The sequence below is a fragment of the Pempheris klunzingeri genome, chromosome 12 (genome assembly GCF_042242105.1).
Source record: "Pempheris klunzingeri isolate RE-2024b chromosome 12, fPemKlu1.hap1, whole genome shotgun sequence".
In the NCBI taxonomy this organism is placed as follows: Eukaryota; Metazoa; Chordata; class Actinopteri; order Acropomatiformes; family Pempheridae; genus Pempheris; species Pempheris klunzingeri.
In genome coordinates, this window is record NC_092023.1 from 12,294,867 (window position 1) to 12,314,442 (window position 19,576).

A 19,576-nucleotide genomic window follows, 5' to 3' on the forward strand; every position below is an offset into this window, starting at 1 on the left:
GAAGTGCTCTGTGTCCCGGAGACAACATCGGCTGCACAGCGCCGGGCTTCAAGCGGAGCCCTTTGACTGCAGGCAACAAGGCGTGAGGGAGAACTAATCTTCCCATTTAGGTGTTTGTAGCAGTTTTACCTAAATGAATTTTAATGCTAAATGAAGGATAATTCGCTTTCTTGCCGAGCCCCTCTCTCCTCGCCTCCCATGTTCATGTGTGAGAATATTACAGCATAACGCGTGCATTAGCTGCACATTATCCACAGCGTTGGGGGGTGGTGGTGGGGGGGGGTTGACTTAAGTGCATGTTTCTTTAAGAATAAATGGACCTCTGCTCTCCTTAATGGGCATCTGTCGACATGAAAACATGTTTGTGCCTAATTTAGCTCTACAACATCACTTGTGGGGTTATTTGCTTTTTGTTAAAATCATCTTAACAGGCAGTAACATGTACGTTTTTTTTTTTATCTGCGAGTGGGAAGATAATGTGAGACTAGTTATGAGTTCTGTTATTTGAACAAAAAGTATTTATTTACAACACAGATGTACATATATACCCTTCAAAGTAAAAGCATAAGAAACATGACTTGTCTTCAAAGGAATCTTAAAGATGTGCGTAATACATGTTTGAAGCAATGGATAATGGATGCATTGATAACCCACACAAGCACACACACATTCCCCCTCACATGCATACTGCCACACACACACAGTGACTTTTACATTCTCTCCTGTCTGTTGATCAGCATTACATCATCTGGTTAAATCAAAATGAATGGACTCCAGTATAAATGATGTTTTCCCAGAGCCTCTGCTTCTCCCTGTTATCAGGCCGCATCAAACACTGAGGGGATGAGAATCCATTGGCCATGCGAGTGTTCGGCCTTGTGACATAAAACACATCAATAGGACACTGGAATAGACTTTCAGGGACTCTCAATCATAGACATACATGGAGAAAAACAGGAAACAGCATGTTTGTGGGACACACACTTGTGGTTTCCCATCCACGGTGATTTTTTAGATTGATTTTGAGCATTAAGTGCAGCTCTGTATCATGTTTGTTATCCTGTCATGATGTTAGCAACATTGACACCTATATTATGGGTCTGTCCTCATGTAGACAGAGTATATGATGGCAAATGGATTAAAAACCTTGTACACCCAAAATGTTAACTTCTCAGAAACTTGTGTTTGGGGTTAATCCAATGTGTTACGAGAGAGATTTATGATCCAAAATGCTCAGAGAATTTTCTATACCAATAAAAACTTTGCACCAGTAGAAGAACAAATAATCAGTTGATATGGATGTTAAAAAAAAAATCACCAGAATTGGAGTTACAAGGTGTAGACACAGCAACAGCAATATATGTTGGTAGCACCCTGCATGTTTGTGGATGGGCCGTGTGCACTGTAAGTTTAAAAGAAAAGAAAAACATATAAAGGACATCTGAATCACACTCTTATCATCCAAATAAAGGCCTGCGAGAAAAGACAGACTGATCGAATTGTCCATTTATTCGCTTTTCTTTTAAAAATGCATTGTGATTCAATGGAGGAAGGGGGCAGGAAGTCAAATTTGATGGAGATACGGCACACACATAGTGTGGAAAGAAATCAGAAAAAAAAGAGAAAAAAGTTCACATCCTTTTTTTAAAAAATCTATTAGAAACAACATAATATGCAGAACAATACAATAGCATTTACAATACTTAAATTCCCAGTTCTTGTGAGAGTCCAGCGTAATTTTACAACAGTATACAGTATATTTTCTTTCTCCACTTGCTTCCCAAACTAGGGGTTGATATAGTTATACTTTTAATTTCTTTTCTCTCGCTTTCCCTCCTTTCATGTTTCAATCCGCTATATTTTTTTAAAGGGCACCTCTTTTGCTTTGTTAGTGTCCTGTCAGATACAGACATTGGCTTCTCCTTGGTCCAATCCCATCGTCCCAAAGAGTCGAGTGCTCTTCACAGGAAGTCTCTTTTGTTTACCAAAGAGTCTAGAATATATCACCAGGTGCTGCATTCACCAAAGGTACAGGCAAAGGACACAGTGTGTCTCTCATGTGTCATCTATGCTCGCAATCGCAATCACTTTTAATAGAGGAATCCATGTGAACCTTGTGGGCGGTGGCAAGGGGGCGAAGTCTACTGCCCATGAGAGAGGAAGCAGGGGTCTGTCAGGACAGGGGGTGTTCTGGGTTTGACGAGGTTTGATCTTCTGTGCATCACCATGGCTGGATACATAGACTGTAGGATTGTAGGCAGTCATGGAAGGTTTCCATGTTCCTGATATCAGCCAAATAAAATGTTGTTGGGTCCTGGAAGTCGACAGAGGGGCTGCCGTTACTTGTTGTTGCCGTCGTCAGGAAGTCGAGGAGTCCCGTCCCCATGCTCCGTAGGCCTCAGTGAGACAGGTGATCCCCTGGTTTGCCCTGCAGTTCTGAGGAAAGAGGAGATGGAAATGGTTAGCCAAAGCAAAGGTAAATGAGTTTGAATTTTGGTAAAAACAGATTGGAATCTGACGTAAATGGCTGATGAGAGAGAGGATTTATTTTAGAGTTAGAAGTCAGATGGATTAAAAGCCATTCAGACTCAACTGATCAGTGCTGATGTTGTAGAGACAACATGGTTTCACCTGATGGCAGTGAAATGTAATTTCTTCAGTGTATAAAGGTAAACGCTTTAAAAACTCTGGCATATGTAGAAAGTCATGCATACAGTATTAAGCTCTGAGCAAGTTAGCATGTCATCCCCATCAATGGGGCACAAAGGATTTAACTGCTAAAGGAAAACTGTTGAATGAGTTAGATGATATTAATCATTCATTAAATACGACAATAGATCACACTAGACTTTAGAAAGCAGACTCTCAAGTTACATTTCCAGGCCGATGGCACATGAACGTGGTAGGACTGCTGCAAATCCACCATAGTGCTAATATGGGTCAGAATACAGACCCAAGCCTGCCCTTCACTAAGACTGTGTGGATGTATGAGAGGGAGAGAGAGCATTGGAGGGTTTAGCAAGTTAATCCTACACCCTCAGTAATGCTACTTTAACAGTAGGAGAGGACTTAGAGACCAAACACACATGATCGACTTTAAGTGACACCGAGGTCCAGTACTTAACATTTCCTGGATAATCTATTTAACAGGACTACAAGGAAACTTAAAATTAGTCTTTGATTTATCTTTTGATCATTTACAGTCAGCATCTGAATGCATTAGTAACTGCATCAGTGACTTGTTTTACAGCTTAATACAAAATCTAAATATCTTGTATTGTAATTACCCGATTTATGTTACATATCAACCAAAACCCTGTAAAACGACACAACCTGCTGCATGCCATCAAACCAACTCGTACATTGAAAAAATGACGCAAAGAAATCCATCTTCAACCTCTTCTCTCCCTACATTCCTCTCTTTAAAGCTAACAATAGCCGCCATCCATCTCTGCTGGTAGAAAGTCACCGCTGAGGCACCACGGCCATTGTTGTCAAAACCAAAGAGTAGAGGTGAGGCTCACGGCTGCCCGTCACCTGAGAGCGCCCAGGGCCCTGTCCACACGTTCACCACACACACAAGAGGGCCACTACAGATGACACAAAGGCAGGCAGGGAAAAGGACAATGAGGTGCAGTGGGGAGAGGACAACAGAGGAGCCAACGCAAGGGCCCTCGTTTGTTATTCTCCTCATCCATCAGTTTTCACCTGGGCTACTAAAGAGAATAGGTGTGACTTGCGTAAGCACAGGGTGAGCTATTATGTGAGCCGTGCTAGCTTCAATTAACTTCTTTTCAATGAGCGAGGGGGTAGGGGTTACATATCTTTCTGGACCTAATGGCATGAAACTCGTGACCTCTCTATTGTGGGACATAACCTGTGGCAAGCCAAGTCATTAGCGATGCTAGCTTAAATGCAGTGCAGACCACGTCCGTGTTTATAGCAATGATATAATGAATTTACATACAATTAAATATCTGTGTTCCAAACTTCTGAGATATGTAGCTAGTGCACTGCTGTAATACAGAAACTAAACATAAGTAGGAAACTCAAAACTCACTATTTAATTGGCTAGTGCCTAAACACCACCACAACTACACAACTAAGAGCATCCCAAAATAAAAATCTACTGGATGCGACTTTAAGTTTTTTGAAGCTCTTGCATATGTATCCCTGGTTAATGAGAGTGTTCCTGAAGAAGGAGGTAAATCCAGTCCTAATAATTGTTATGTGTGCTAATGAGGTTTTTCACTTCATAAGCCAATCAATACATTGAGCTGTAGGCCTCCTTTCTTAAGCTCTAAGAGGGACTCCAGAGGGGCCAAATCAACAGGGACACACATTCACATGGACAATACGAGGGGGCACAAAATCCCCATCGGGACCTGTTTTTTCCAATGTTCGTTAATAGTAAAAGTTCATCCACCAGAAAAAGAAGTTGAGGGTGGGGGGTGACAGTGGGAGGGTGCATGGTAGTGGGGGGTGATGGGAGGGATCTTGACCCCTCAGCAGAAGGTTAACAAATTTGTGCTTAATGATTGGAGCAGTGAATCTTGGGACAAAGGGTCTCCAGCCGAGATTGGCAGCAAAGGGGTTACAGGCAGCGTTCACTCAAGCGTTCTACCCGACATTTTGGGGAAAAGCTGAGCGTGGGGAGGGCCCAAAAAATTCCATACGCTCTGCACCATAATTAATTCTTCCACCCTGTGATAACTATTGTCCTGAAACTGAAAATTACAGTTTTCAGGGGCCACCCCTGGCTAATTTTGTGGAACAGGGAAAGCAGGGGAGAGGAAGAAGGGAAAGAGGGTAAGGGTCATCCGAGAGTCATTCTCATCGCTATCAAAGGCTCCGCTCACTTCTGCTTCACTTGCTGGGATTCATCTCTGCTGACAGGTGTATTGTTTCGCAAGGGGATATAAGCTCTGTAATCATCACTGGGTGGAAAGCATAACGCTTTTCACTGAGCAGGACTAATTGGCTTTAGTTTTAACTAATGTTGCAGTGTGACTGCTAGGCACACCTTCTGTATCAAGGCTCAGCACAATAACCGCTCAATTTAGCCCTGCGGTAACAAAACCTCAACTCTGCTAATGAAAATTGCTTATAAAATATAATGAACCTGTGCTCTCTTAATCAAATAAGATAACCGTTTCCCCCCATCCCGTAATAACCTATTAATTTAATTGGTCATGAAAGAATATAACGCATCGCTTACATTTAATTGACCTAGAAAGGAAAGTAGCTATGTTTGACGGAGACAGGCTAGCATATAGTGGCGGCTAGCTAATGAAGCTGTGAAGAAACAACTAGTCGTGAGGAAGAGGAGACATATTTCTGTCACCATTTCTCTCCCAGCCTCTTTCTTCTTCCCTCCCTCCTCCAGTTCCCCTCCCTCTTGTCGTTTACGCTTCTCTCGCTCGCCATCTCTTCATCCGCCCCTCCCTCTTTCTGTCTACCCCTCTATCTCTCTCTCTCTGTCTTTTTTCTTCCGCTGTCTACTCGTCTTCTCTGTGCTTTGCCTGTCTCGCAGAGGATTCCTCTGGTGGCCCAATTACAAGATTCAGCAGGCAAATTGAGGCTGTTTAAAGCAAGGTCTGCTGGGAAGGCTAGCAGCTGCTGGAAAGAGGCAGCTTGGACACGGCGAACCAGCCCTCGTGTTTACACACTTGCACACATAAACACAGACACACACACACGTCTCATTCTGCGAGCAAGCCTTTCTATTACCATGTCTCCCTGCATTTCAAACCTGAAAGATGCCATTCGATGTGAGATTTTCTGTCTTTGCTCTGGCTGTGGACATTTGTGACAGAAACAAGGACAGCATATTTCCATTGTGGCACGCATGCACACACACGCACGCGCATTCTGTAGAGGGTTAATGGTCTCTATTTTTGTAAACTGAATAAGTCAAATCCATTGGTCACACCTCTGGTGATGGCATATTTAATTTGGATCTAGTCAATTAGGCCCAGCTAAGCTCCATACCCTGCTGGCTACCTCCTCCATTTTGCACTAGTTTGTGTCCCCTCCCTGTGCCAGGAGTAATCCTATTACCATACACACACATGCACATACATACACACCCATACACAATAATACAGACATGCACACCAACACATGGACAAATGCATGTATTTCACATATGAATGTTTGTATATGGTAGAAACTCACCCACACAGGTGTACGCAAACACACAAACATATGGCGTACAAATACTAATTCACACTAACACACTAAACAATGATGTTTCACAACGATTGGACCCGTAGCCACTTTATACACACTGTGCACTGTGACAACACCAAGCCTGTATACATCCAGAATTATGTGGGAGTCTATTTGGCCCTGGGGCGAGAGGGAGGGAGGGAGGGAGGGAGAGAAGGGGAGAGGAGGTGAGAGAAAGGGAGAGAGAGAGGCAGGGAATTAAAGAGAAACACAAAAAAGGTGTTTGTGTGAAAGACATAGAAGAAGAAAATTGACAGTGAGAAAAACCACAAAGAGGGAGTGAGAGAGAGAGAGCATTAGGAAGACAGAGAGAGAGAGGGGAGCGGGTGGAGGGGGTGGAGGGGGGGGGGGGGGGGGTTCTCTAGCTGGTTAGTGTGTGTATTAATGTGGCTCATGCATCAACAGCAACCTAGCAGATTTATGACACTTAAGGGGCGCTCACTTCCCTCTCTCCTTTCCTCTCCTTGCACCAGCGACGACTGCTTACATTTTTGCCAATCAGTCTGTTGCCATGGCAACGTCCTACCTGCTCCCCTCCCAGTCCCCCACCCCATCTCACCACCCACCCCCTGTCCCGACCCATCCCCGCCTTCTTTCCTTCTCATCACCTCCTCCTCTCTCCCTTCTTTGCCCCACTCGCCTTCTTTCTCGTCCTATCTGTTTGACATGCACACACACACACAAACACACTTGATATTCAATCATTTCAATTTTTGAAATTTAATAGGTACTCAAACATTCAAAACATATTTGTATCATTGATTATTATCAATAAATTCTGTTTGTATATTGTATAAGAGTATGAACACACATACATGTGTTCAACCTGTCTGTTTTTTTCTGTCTCCTCTGCCCTTCTTAGGTTGTTTTGCTTGTTTTTAATCCTGAAAATTCTCTTTTTTTTCTTTTTTTTCCTTCCTGATACGGAGGATGTTCAGTCCTGTAGCTATTAGATATGTGAAACAGCTACACACACATGCACGCACACACATTTCATACACCGAGAGTTACAAGGTTGTGATCAAAGGCTCTTATCGCCAGACTGAGGGTGGGACAGAGAGAGAAAAACCGGCCCAGGAAGAACAAGAGTGTGTTTGTAACACAGAAACAATTTGAACACAGGAAAAAGTGCAAATTAATTACTCCCAAATATATCAGTTTGGAGAAAAGCCATTTGCAAACAAGGACTTTTGCTATCTAAAACTCTTTTACATTGTCAAGTTTTTTATAGTACATTGGTACAAAATGTCAGAGATATGTTTTTTATGAACGCTTTAAAGTGCAACCTAATATCAGATTCACATATCCTGAGTAAGTAAATGTATACATGAATAATGTACTGTATGTTCGAGTCTGGCACCCTCATTTAAAATGTTGTAGACACGCCTTTGCTGACTCTGGAAAGTTAGAAAATCTCTCAGTGTAAGTCGGTGTGTGTCTATGAGTACTTACATCCTCCTTTGTGTTGCGATTGGTTGGACTAGGGCGGGGCTACATGTAGTGCCACTGACCTTCCATGCCCATGTTCATGCCCATTCCACTCATTGGTCCTGAGAAACACAGAGGGATTGAGTTTTTAAATGCTAAACCATGGTACAAAAGTGCAATATGTCTAAGCAATATAACTAAAGTTATATAAGTTGCAGTTTAATTAATTAATGCAGTTTAATGAGACAGCAAATGCTTATGCCTTTATTAAGTTATTGCAACCAAGTGTAACCAGGAAAATGTTGCAGACTGAAAGGAAAAACACTGAGGTAAATACCAGAGATGTTTTTTTCTATGAAACTAACTTGACAGACAACATAGCAGAGGAGCGCTGGCTTAAATCTGGCAGGGCGAGGTGTGGTGATGTGGGGGGGGGGGGGGGGGGTTTAAGTAGCCTGACAGTTTATCCAAACCTGCTGACTTTGAGTGGAGGGTGAGATAGGGTTAGAGACTTGAGAGAATCCCAGAAAACAGGGGATAGAGGAGGAGAGGAGCTTAAGGACAAACTCTGGGATTAGACCTGATGGCGTGAGAGAGAGGGACTGAGAGCGAGGGAGTGGGAGTCAAAAAAGGAGATGGTTGTGTAATGTGATTGACCACACCTGTTCTGGTTTGTGTGTCGAGGGAGGGGGAGGTAGCAGTATGTGTGTCTGTGCTGTGTGTATCTTTATCATTGTGTTTGAGAGTGCACATACTGCCCAGCTTACACTTAAAGCACCACACAGCGACCATATAGCTTCCACTAAGTGCTTGCGTGTGAGAAACCGTGCTGGTAGAATAAACTAACAACATGGCAGATACCGTATGAAACACAATGACACCTTGAGATACTGTTAGAAGATGAGCAAAAAGGGTTAGAAAGAAGGGATGAAATATATGAATCAGAGGAGAGAGGAGTGAGAACAAATGAGGGAGGAATAAAGAGGCAAGAGTAAAGAAGAGGGCAAAAGGAGGGCAAAGGTATCAAAATGATCAAGGAGAGGAAAGAAAGGAGAAAGATGGGAAGAGCAGGGGAGGAAAGAAAGGAGCAGACACAGAGAGAAAGCCTTACCAGGTGGTCTGATTCCCATGTGCTGCTGGCCGTCCATGACGAAGCCCCCCATCGGCTGGCCATCTGGATTGTAGGGAGCTCCTTGACTTACTGTGGATAGAGGAGGAGACAGAGGGAGGGAGGGGTAGAGGGATTGGAGGGAGGGGACGGAGTGGTCAATTAGTGCTTTTAATTAAGGTTCAGTGGCCGAAGCGGGATCATCTGTTGGCCGGTGCACGCACAGGGAGCCACCGTTGTCTTTCAGCGTCATTCTGCTCCGTGTCTGTCCAACCGGCTCTCTAATGTAAGCCCCTGGTAGACTTTAATGCGTCTAAATGCTCTAATACGGATCAGACTGAGAGAGTTCAACACACACTATGGTTAACTTAAAACACATAGGGACTCTTGTTTAAAAATGAGGTGACAACAATAAAACATTTCAGCAAGCTAAAAGCTAAAACTCTTCTCATTTTCTCTGAGCATAGAGATTTTTTTTCTCTTTTTATGTATGTTTAAGGTTGTTATAATCACCTGTTTGCACAATACATATCATGACTTGTTGTGTAGGAAAAAATGGCCCTTTCGCACCTTACACTGCACACTTACACTTTTAACATAATTACATAATTAATTTAACACAATTGCTGCTCCTATCAATGTATGATTATACACATGGTCAAAAGAACAAAATGAGCTCCAGGCTGCCGCTGTGATCAGTTTTCCTTTGTGTCAACAATAAGTCCTTCTTGCTGAGTGCTCCCAGAATGTGCCTCTACCTAAATGCTTTATCTAATAAATACAGCCTACAACTGAGCAGCCACGATAAGTGAAATCTGATAGGGTTCCTATTTTTCGCTCCCCTCCATTGTTCTGCTCTCATAGAAATCCACTTACCTTCGATTCAGGCTGTTTGGGGGTCAGTCAAGCAAAAGCAAGAACTCAGCCCCACTGAATGCCTTTGAACTTTACTGCGCCCCTTATGCCACCCTGACCTCTGACCCCTATTACAGGTAATAAAGTTTACGGCAGTCCAAACCAAGCCATGCACCAGGGGGACCGCTCACTCACTTCCCTCGCTCCCTGAATCAGCCGCAAATAGGGCTGAGGGGGGAGTTTAAACGAGTGAGAGGGGTGTGGGTAAAAACAGGTCTGGAGCCAAAAAGCCAAACAACGGTCACCCAAAAAAAGAACCGGGTGTAGCTCTTTATGTTTTGGTTTGAGCCAGGGAGGAAGGGTTGAGTGTTTTTTTTCCTTTGCCTGGTTGGCAAAGGGGGAGGAAGGGGTTAAGAGCAAACTTTACTGAGAACACAGCTAGTTTTGTTTATGGGCTAAGAAAAATAAATCCACTCATCATTAACTAATTTTCAGCCAAATTATTATATTTTATAATTAATAAATAGTTTCTCACCTCAAATAGCACATCACATTGATTAATGGTTGCAGTTAATGTTGTAACGTTTTGGTTCTTAATTTTAGTGGTCAGTCAAACCAGTGTGGGGGAAAGCCCCTGGAGGTTTGGAACATTCCAGGATGGGGGCATCAGTCCTGTATTTACCAGCTGAGGGGCCTCGGGGTGCATGGAGTGTGGACGGCTTTCGCCTGCGCGACTTGAATACAGTAACTATAGGAGACTTGCCTGCACGGTTTGACTGGTCGATCATAGGCTGGACTATTCTCCTCCTGGCATTAATGAACCTGTATAAGATGAAGAGAAGAAGGAAGAGGATGGATGGAAAGAGGGAGGAGGAGGAAGAATGACGGACAAAAACAGTCAGTGTATTTCTCAAAACAAAGATCAGGCAAAAATTGCTGAGTAAGAGCTTGAAAATCTTGGCACGCATTAGGAAAACAAACACATTGTCAAACCAGCCTCTTTCTCTCAGCTAATCATAACAGTGATATGGAGAAATTATTCTCCCCTAAGCAACCCTGAGCCCCAGTAAAGCCACAGCAAAAGTCACATCTTAACAACCTTAACAACTGAGGCAGTTGTCTCTCAAAATGCAGAAGTCCACGACTTGTACAAACTTGCACAGCCTCAGCTTATACACAGTCACATCGGCCTGAACACTGGGGTCTTTGTGGGGTGAGGCTTAACCGGGATTTTCTCTCTCTGCCTGTTTGAAACATGTCGACCCATCTCGCCTTGTTGGAGACGTTCCACCTCACGACGAGCTGAGATTGCTGACTGTTTAACACACTTGGCTTCGAGCGCGACAGTGTGGGAAGTGTTGCTGACAGAAACATGTTACGTTGCCACTGGTGAGAGGCATTGTTTTGGGTGATACTCTGTTAAGACAGGTGACCATGTGTTACTCTGTGACAGCAGGAGCTTTTTTTTTTAGTGTCTGTGTGTTTTCACAGGAGCACGATTGGGTACATATCGCCTTGGACAAACCCCTTTACCCTGTGACCTGCAGTAAAAGCACATGGTCTATTTATTGTGTACACGCACAGGCGCACACACACACACACACTCACAGTTACTCATATTAAAATCTCTCTCCCTCTCCTGCATCCATTCACACACAATCACGCCCTTGCACACATTCACACAGGCAGCGCTCTGGCCTTGCTCAGCCAAACCCCTTGTGAAATGACCCTTTGACCTGTAATGACCCCAAGGAGAGAGGGCTCTTGGGACTTCTGACTTGATTTATGTGTTCCTGCTGTTGCCCCACCGGACACTTCTATTTCATCTCTAAAAGGGAGAGCATGAACTTTAAGGAAACAATAGTCGTGCAACACTTCTGAAGGAAAAAAAGGAGCATTTAAGAGGTCTAAGAAAAGAAAGGAGGAACAGAAACAAAGGGACACTAGCTGGTGCATCTGTTTGACTCCTAATTACTGAATGGAGCCCCTTTTGCTTTATATCTCTGTTTTATTCCTTCTTTAACTGCTTTATGGTGCTCATCCTTTTTTCTGCACACTATCTCAAGACAGCGCTGCAGGGATATGAGGAGACAAAGTAGTGGAGACAGATAGCAAGAAAACGATAGAATGATTAGCAGCCTAATAGTTTCCTAGCATTGTTTTTATATAATTGCTGTTACATCTTGTAAGCTGCTTAAAAGATATTGTTACGTTTTGGGAGGGGTGCTGGTGGACAGCTTTCTGTGAGGTGAAATGATCTGTGTAAAAGAAAGGAAAAAGAAAAACCAATGAGGATCTTGCCAGCCTTTGAGCTGGATGCTGACAATTTTACTCTCAATTTGTTACAAGTATCTTAAATTGGAATTTGGGGGGACAGAAAAACAGAAAGAGCTCAGGAGGAATGCAAGAATGCACTGACATGGCAGAGCACCATCAAATGAGGGAACGTCTGGAGTTTTATCACCAACACCCCCTCCCTCCCTTCCTCCCTCGCTACCCTGTTTTGCTGGGGGAGATATGGGAGGAGGAGCGAGGGAGAGAGGGCAAGGAGGGTTGAGGAGGCCTGAGCATTCCTTTAACTCTCCTCTCCTCTCCTCTTCAGGCCCTTTATAGAAGAACGAGGTCAACTTGAGGCCAGTGCTGGCTAACTGTTGACCTCTCCTTCTCTTTACCTCTTTCCTCCTCTTTCATTGCTGTCTCTTTTCCTCTGATCTTCCTTCCTCTTTATTTCTCTCCTGTAAACTATGATTCCCTTTACGTCCCTCAAAAATACACTGATGCAACAAAGGAGGTTGTTTTGGCAATAGGTGCGCACTACTTAGAAAGTCAGGCATTTGTTCCTGGTATGATGGCCTCGGGGAGATATTGTATGCTGTGGACTTGTAGCTTTACGTGACCTCCAAAAAAAATGGCACCAGTGATTAGTTACTCTAAGGATTAAATATAAGGATTATTATATATCTGTGAAGTAATAATCCTACTATCACTGCCACTTCTGCTACTAGATCTACAAGTCCAGCTACTATTACTACAAGTACAACTACAGTGACTCTGCCTGTCATACCTCCCTCTCTGTCCCTCTCTGTATCTGTTTCCTTCTCCTGCTCACTCCCTCCTTATCATTCCTTCCCTGTATGGTGGAAACTGATGTTCCACCTCCCAGCAACCAACCCACACTCTAACTCACCAAAGCCCCTCCTCCTTGCAAAAACTCTTGCCGGTTTCCTGTCCCTGTCGTCCCCATATCTGAGGCCAGATGCACCATGGGGGCTGGAACAAAGGATAAAATGCCTCTCATAATAGCAGCCAGGGGAACGGAGCGATGGAGAGCAGGAGAATGGGAGGGAAGGAGGAGTGAGAGAGTGGGGGGGGAAAAAAAGGCAAGGGGCTCTGGTTTGCAAACCAGACACTCTTGCTGTGACCGTTAATAAGCTGACAGAGAGAAAGACTGCGAGGGAGAAGCAGGGGTGAAGGGAGAGAAAAAAGAGGGAATTAAGAGGGAGGAAATAAGAAAGGGAAAGACAGAGGAAGAGATAAAGAGTGATGGAGAGAGGGTAGAAAGAGAGGAAGGGAGAAAAGAGAAAAGCGGTGCTCCTCTATTAGGGGGAGTGAGGCTTCACCTTTGCACGACCCCTGGGTGCTATAGGGCCAGTGTTTATGGCCTGTTCATTCCCCTGCCTCCCATCACAACACAATGAGCTGCACTATTCAGCTCTGCTCAGTGCAACAATAGCTGGGCTATTTTGGCGTGACACACCACTGGTAGTACGCCTAAAGTTGGGCAAAAAAACACCAAAAGACAAGTAGGAGGAAGAAAAATTACTCAAAATAAAATTTGGCATTGTGCAGTTCAGGGAATCAAGTGTGGTGTGAACGCTGCCAGGGGTGTGAGTTGAATTCCCAGCATGGACACACATGCTTGACATATGCATGCACCCATGGTAAAGTGGATCGAAATTGTTGGTGTGTTATGCCACAACTGAAGGCTCTTAAAAGTCATACAAGGAAACTGGGTGAATTTCATTCTTTGTTGTTCTGCCTCCAATCTATTTCTCCTTCTGAGATTGCTAATGTCTGGATTAATCCTCCCGCCCCTCTCCCTCCTTCTCTGGAAAGAGTGGAACTGATTGCGACGGCGTCTGCCAAGCCCTTGCTAATGTCCTATTCTCATTACACCCGAGACACACAGACACACAATCAGACACACTGAGCCGAGGCAACCGCACACAGGTGTACACGAAGCACACGTGAAATGCCCAATTAAAAGCAAGAAATTGTCTTTTTCATCAGCTGCCTTTGTTGCGTGACCAATTAGGGGATAATTTAATAACGAGCAGTGGAAAGATGCAGATTGGATATACAAAAGGTTACTCTGCAGGCTCGTTGATTTAAATTCATGTGGAGTTCTCAATTTCTGTGGCACACATACTCACACACACACACACACACACACACACACTTCCTGTGCCTACTACCAATATCATATTAGTAATAAGAGACACACTGAAACACACAAATGTGCACATACACATAGATACACATGTCCTTTGCACCCACTACCAATATTACATTAGCGATCTGAGAGAATGTGCACATACATGCACAGGTATGCACACAGCTCACATTTACTCACTGCTGGATATTCCAGCATCTCACACACACACATCAAGGCCCGGCGGTGGATTTCAGTGCACGCCAACAGGGGTTTACATGCATATTCAAATCTGAGAGCCGCTTAAAATAACTGTGTAACCACACACTCTTCCTGGCTGCCAATCAATGTGATTTAAAAGCACTAAAAAGAAAGCGAGCTCTGACGGGTAGAATCGTGTAACTTATCATCAGGTTGTCACTGCGCGGCTAGCATCGATTGTCTGCTGCTCAACCACAATTAACGCCTAGCCCATATATCCTTCCTTCTTACTGGTGAACACACACATTCATGCAAACTAAAACATCGTTCTGTTATTTTACGTCAATTAGTTCTGTTTATTAATTCTTTCACCTGAATTTTTTTTTTTTTTTTTTTTGGAAATAACTTATTAACCGATCTTGCTTCAATAAAAGTAACTTCAACACAAATTTGTCCTACGTAACACGATTTTTAAAAACCAAGAACACAGAAGCAGTTGGGTTACACTTTTCTACCCACACAAATACACTCATAAGTCACAAGATAAGCATGCATACAACTGGAGCTGACACACATAAAATACACCTCATTCCAATTCTTAGGTAACACCTTGTATCCCTGCAAAACATTATTATCCCGTCCCATGTCCCAGCACATCTCCATCTACTTAAGTACACACGTGGACAAAATTGTTGGTACCCCTCTGTTAATGAAAGAAAAACCCACAATGGTCACTGAAATCACTTGAAACTTACAAAAGTAACAATAAATAAAAATTTATTGAAAATTAAACAATCAAAATCAGCCATTACTTTTGAATTGTTGTTCAACAGAATTATTTAAAAAAACAAACTAATGAAACAGGCCTGGACAAAAATGATGGTACCCATAACTTAATATTTTGTTGCACAACCTTTTGAGGCAATCACTGCAATCAAACGATTTCTGTAACTGTCAATGAGACTTCTGCACCTGTCAACAGGTATTTTGGCCCACTCCTCGTGAGCAAACTGCTCCAGTTGTCTCAGGTTTGAAGGGTGTCTTCTCCAGATGGCATGTTTCAGCTCCTTCCACAGATGTTCAATGGGATTTAGATCTGGGCTCATAGAAGGCCACTTCAGAATAGTCCAATGCTTTTCTCTTAGCCATTCTTGGGTGTTTTTGGCTGTGTGTTTTGGGTCGTTATCCTGTTGGAAGACCCATGACCTGTGACTGAGACCAAGCTTTCTGACACTAGGCAGCACATTTCTCTCCAGAATGCCTTGATAGTCTTGAGATTTCATTGTACCTTGCACAGATTCAAGACACCCTGTGCCAGATGCAGCAAAGCAGCCCCAGAACATAACCGAGCCTCCTCCATGTTTCACAGTAGGGACAGTGTTCTTTTCTTGGTATGCTTCATTTTTGCGTCTATGAACATAGAGTTGATGTGCCTTACCAAAAAGCTCCAGTTTTGTCTCATCTGTCCAAAGGACATTCTCCCAGAAGCTTTGTGGCTTGTCAATATGCATTTTCGCGAATTCCAGTCTCGCTTTTTTATGATTTGCTTTCAACAGTGGTGTCCTCCTTGGTCGTCTCCCATGAAGTCCACTTTGACTCAAACAACGACGAATGGTGCGATCTGACACTGATGTACCTTGGCCTTGGAGTTCACCTTTAATTTCTTTGGAGGTTGTTCTGGGCTCTTTGGATACCATTCAAACTATCCGTCTCTTCAATTTCTCATCAATTTTCCTCTTGCGGCCACGTCCAGGGAGGTTGGCTACAGTCCCATGGATCTTAAACTTCTGAATAACATGTGCCACTGTTGTCACAGGAACATCAAGCTGCTTGGAGATGGTCTTATAGCCTTTACCTTTAACATGCTTGTCTATAATTTTCTTTCTAATCTCCTGAGACAACTCTCTCCTTCGCTTTCTGTGGTCCATGTTCAGTGTGGTACACACCATGTCACCAAACAGCACAGTGACTATTTGTCACCCTTTAAATAGGCAGACTGACTGATTATGAGTTTGAAGACACCTGTGATGCCAATTAAAGGACACACCTGAGTTAAACATGTCCCTCTGGTCAAATTATTTTCAATCTTTTATAGAGGTACCATCATTTTTGTCCAGGCCTGTTTCATTAGTTTGTTTTTTTAAATAATTCTGTTGAACCACAATTCAAAAGTAATGGCTGATTTTCAATGGTTAATTTACAGTAAATTTTTATCTATTGTTACTTTTGTAAGTTTCAAGTGATTTCAGTGACCATTGTGGGTTTTTCTTTCATTAACAGAGGGGTACCAACAATTTTGTCCACGTGTGTAAGTAGTTATTTTATTATAGAGCTCACAAATTATCTTATGTGCAGCAGGGGGTGGCAGTGCATTTGTACGAATGTACCCGCACACTGTATGTGTGTATATTTATGAGAGTACTGCATGTGGGTGTGAGAGGGAATTATAGTTATGAGTTTCTCCCCTTGTTCTCCTGAGTTGATGAGTTAAGTCATAAATCACCCCCTTCTCCATTTCCAGATATACCTCCTGCCTCCCCCTCTTTCTCTCCTCCTCCGTGTCTTTCTCAGTTCTGATGCTTGGATTAGATGCCTCAGATTATCTTAAATAAACTAACACAGCTGCTTGCTCTATTTGCAACAAACACACACACACACACACACACACACACAAATCACTTAAGGGTCAGTCTCTAACACCGCACAAAAAACGAATGCAAGTTAAATCTTTTATTCATTCATTTTTCATTACCACTTATCCTTAAGAGCCACTGGGAGAGAGAGGGGGATGACATGCAGCAATGGGACACAGGCTAGAATCGAACCCAGGCCACTGCAGTAAGGACAAAGCCCAGTCTACCAGGTCGCCTAAAATCCTTTAATTAGGGAATTTTATATCTATTATCTTATTATCTAAATGTATGTGTCTTAATCTTTGAGAAGTAGATGAAAAGAGAAATTGTAAACTTTGAGCTGAGATGTGAATTGTGCAAAAAGGCGGGAACTATTTATAGAGTTAGCTAAAACTAATACTGTGCAAAGAACCTGTACTCTCTTTAATTTGTCTGTGCAGCTTTCAACACGTACAAACATCCACGTGCATACATACTCAGAGTTACAAATGTACTCAAGACACTCATTCTGCTACATGCGCTCACTTGTCGACCAGTAGCATCCGTCTTGCTGTTTTCCCTCCAAAGACCAACTCAAACCAGCTACACTTCATAGGACCGTAACACACAAACATATACCCTGCTCAGTCCCATGACTCACTGGGCTTCTCAACCTCCTTCTATAGAACAGGTCTGTGTGCATTAGGTCTGTGGAAAAGGTGTGGTAGCTTATCTTTTACCTGGGGGTTAGCTGTGCTCCTGTGACAAACACATGCATGTTCACACATGCACAGACACATAAAAAATAATATGCAACCCACACATATGACAAGTAAGGTTGAAGTGAGGTCATGTAGGTGTCACATGACCAACCCTGAGTGCTGCAGCTAGGCTGCTATTAGACAAGAGGCCTGTGTTTTGAGTCAGCAATACATATAAGTCTTTATTGGCAGGCAAATGGTTTCTGAACCATCTCCAAATGCACACATAGCAATGCACAGACACACCCACTGACACACACACATTCTGTACATGCTGGTCTGCTGATCCAGCCCCTAATAACATGAGGTGGATTAGCTGGATCCAGTGCCACATATGGAGGGAAACATAAGAAAACAGTGTGAAATTTAAAAGGAGCTTTAGACTGAGAGCAGCCATGGGGTCACTTAATCCCCATTACTGCACACACATAAAATACAAGTACGTAAGCACACACACTCCGTTGCTCCACTACCCAAGAGCCCCATGTCCATTAAGAGAGCCATGAATCTAGCACTAAAGCTGGTTTTACAGAGTGGAGCGACAGGCTGGGTAGCCACACACACTCACACAAACTGGAGAAGAGCTCAGTGTGTTTAGTGTGTATGTATGTGTCCATGACAACCAGGTGCCTCTCAGAATTATAGAGAGGAAATGTTGGCCACTTGAAAAACATACATGAACTCATTGGCTCTGACTGGGCTGGCTGTGCAACACTCACTGACTTCTGAATAGGACTTGCCAAAAGGCAAAATATAAACAGAGAGAGAGAAAGAGGGAGAGAGAGAAAGTTCAAAATGCAAGAGATGATGAAGAACAAAAACAAAGAAATGCAGGCAGACAAGAAGAATAGGACATCAGAAGGGAGCATGTAGCTGTCACATGTGACCTCCGTCACTGTTTTTTATCTCTGTTCCTGCTTCCCTTCACACACATTCAGACAGTCTTGGACTCAGTTAGCCAGTCATTCATCAATGCCAGAGAGAGGGTATGGCTCGAAGCCTGGCTTTACCCAGAAACAACATGGCTGTCCTGTGCTGCCCACTCCACAAACACAACATTGGACAGGGTCTGTGTCCTTTAGCCTTTGGGTTTGGATTGAAATGTATGTGCATAGCAGTGCTCTCTTTGTGTGTGTGTTTTTAGGTTGGGGGGTGGGGGTGGGGCATAACTATTTGCATGGAAATGCATACAGTGCGCACTTCCGTTTACTATATACGCAAACAAATACACCACCGCTAACCACAAAAAAAAAATTCTCATTTTACACACACACACACACACACACACACAGATGACCAGTGTCACACAGAGCCAGTATTGCTGACAGGGCTTGCAGTAGGGTCTGCTGCAAACACACAGCGGTTGACCTAAATCCCCCCTTACTGCCCGTGTCATATCCTGTCTCTGCGCGTGTCACTTCCCCCCGCTGGCTCACAGCAGCCATCGCTACAGGGATACGTCTGACTGCCCAGAAACTAGCGAAGGCAGTTTCATCCAGTTCACATTCACAGTCAGCAAACACCAAGTGAGGAGAAAAGGGTAACATTTTGAAAAAAAAAACTTGATGGGATCATTTGGTTCTCTGGTTCCTGTGGGTCCTGGTCCCGGTCCCGCTGATGTGGTTCTCTGGTTCCTGTGGATCCTGGTCCTGGTTCTGCTGATGTGGTCCTCGGGTTCCTGTGGATCCTGGTCCTGGTCCAGCCAATGGATGTGCGTCTGTCCAAGGCTACAGCCTGTCCGTCCTTGGGAGCTGGATCTCTCCTTCACTGTGGTGCTCCCGGAGGTTTCTCTTTTCCCACTGGGTTTTTTGAGTTTTTCCTTCCCGAAGAAGGAGGGTCATAAAGGGCAGGTGATGCCTCGGACTGATCCATCGGACTGATCCATTGGCCTCATCAACTGCTGGACTCTTTATTAAACTGTTTGTTCGCTTACACTTGTTTATTTCAG

At 43.6% G+C, this 19,576-nt stretch overlaps 1 protein-coding gene across 1 annotated transcript in view; it reads right to left on the minus strand.

Annotated features, from left to right (window-relative positions):
* Nucleotides 1–508: 508 nt before the first annotated feature.
* LOC139211108 (homeobox protein Meis1) overlaps nt 509–19,576 on the minus strand; it is an 83,665-nt gene continuing 64,597 nt past the window's right edge. The window contains exons 10-13 of the mRNA XM_070841376.1: nt 10,386–10,444; nt 8,771–8,860; nt 7,684–7,781; nt 509–2,436 (exon numbers count right to left, since the gene is read on the minus strand). Of these exons, the coding sequence (XP_070697477.1) occupies nt 7,723–7,781; nt 8,771–8,860; nt 10,386–10,444 (208 nt within the window). The 3' untranslated portion in view covers nt 509–2,436; nt 7,684–7,722. The remainder of the gene's footprint in view (nt 2,437–7,683; nt 7,782–8,770; nt 8,861–10,385; nt 10,445–19,576) is intronic.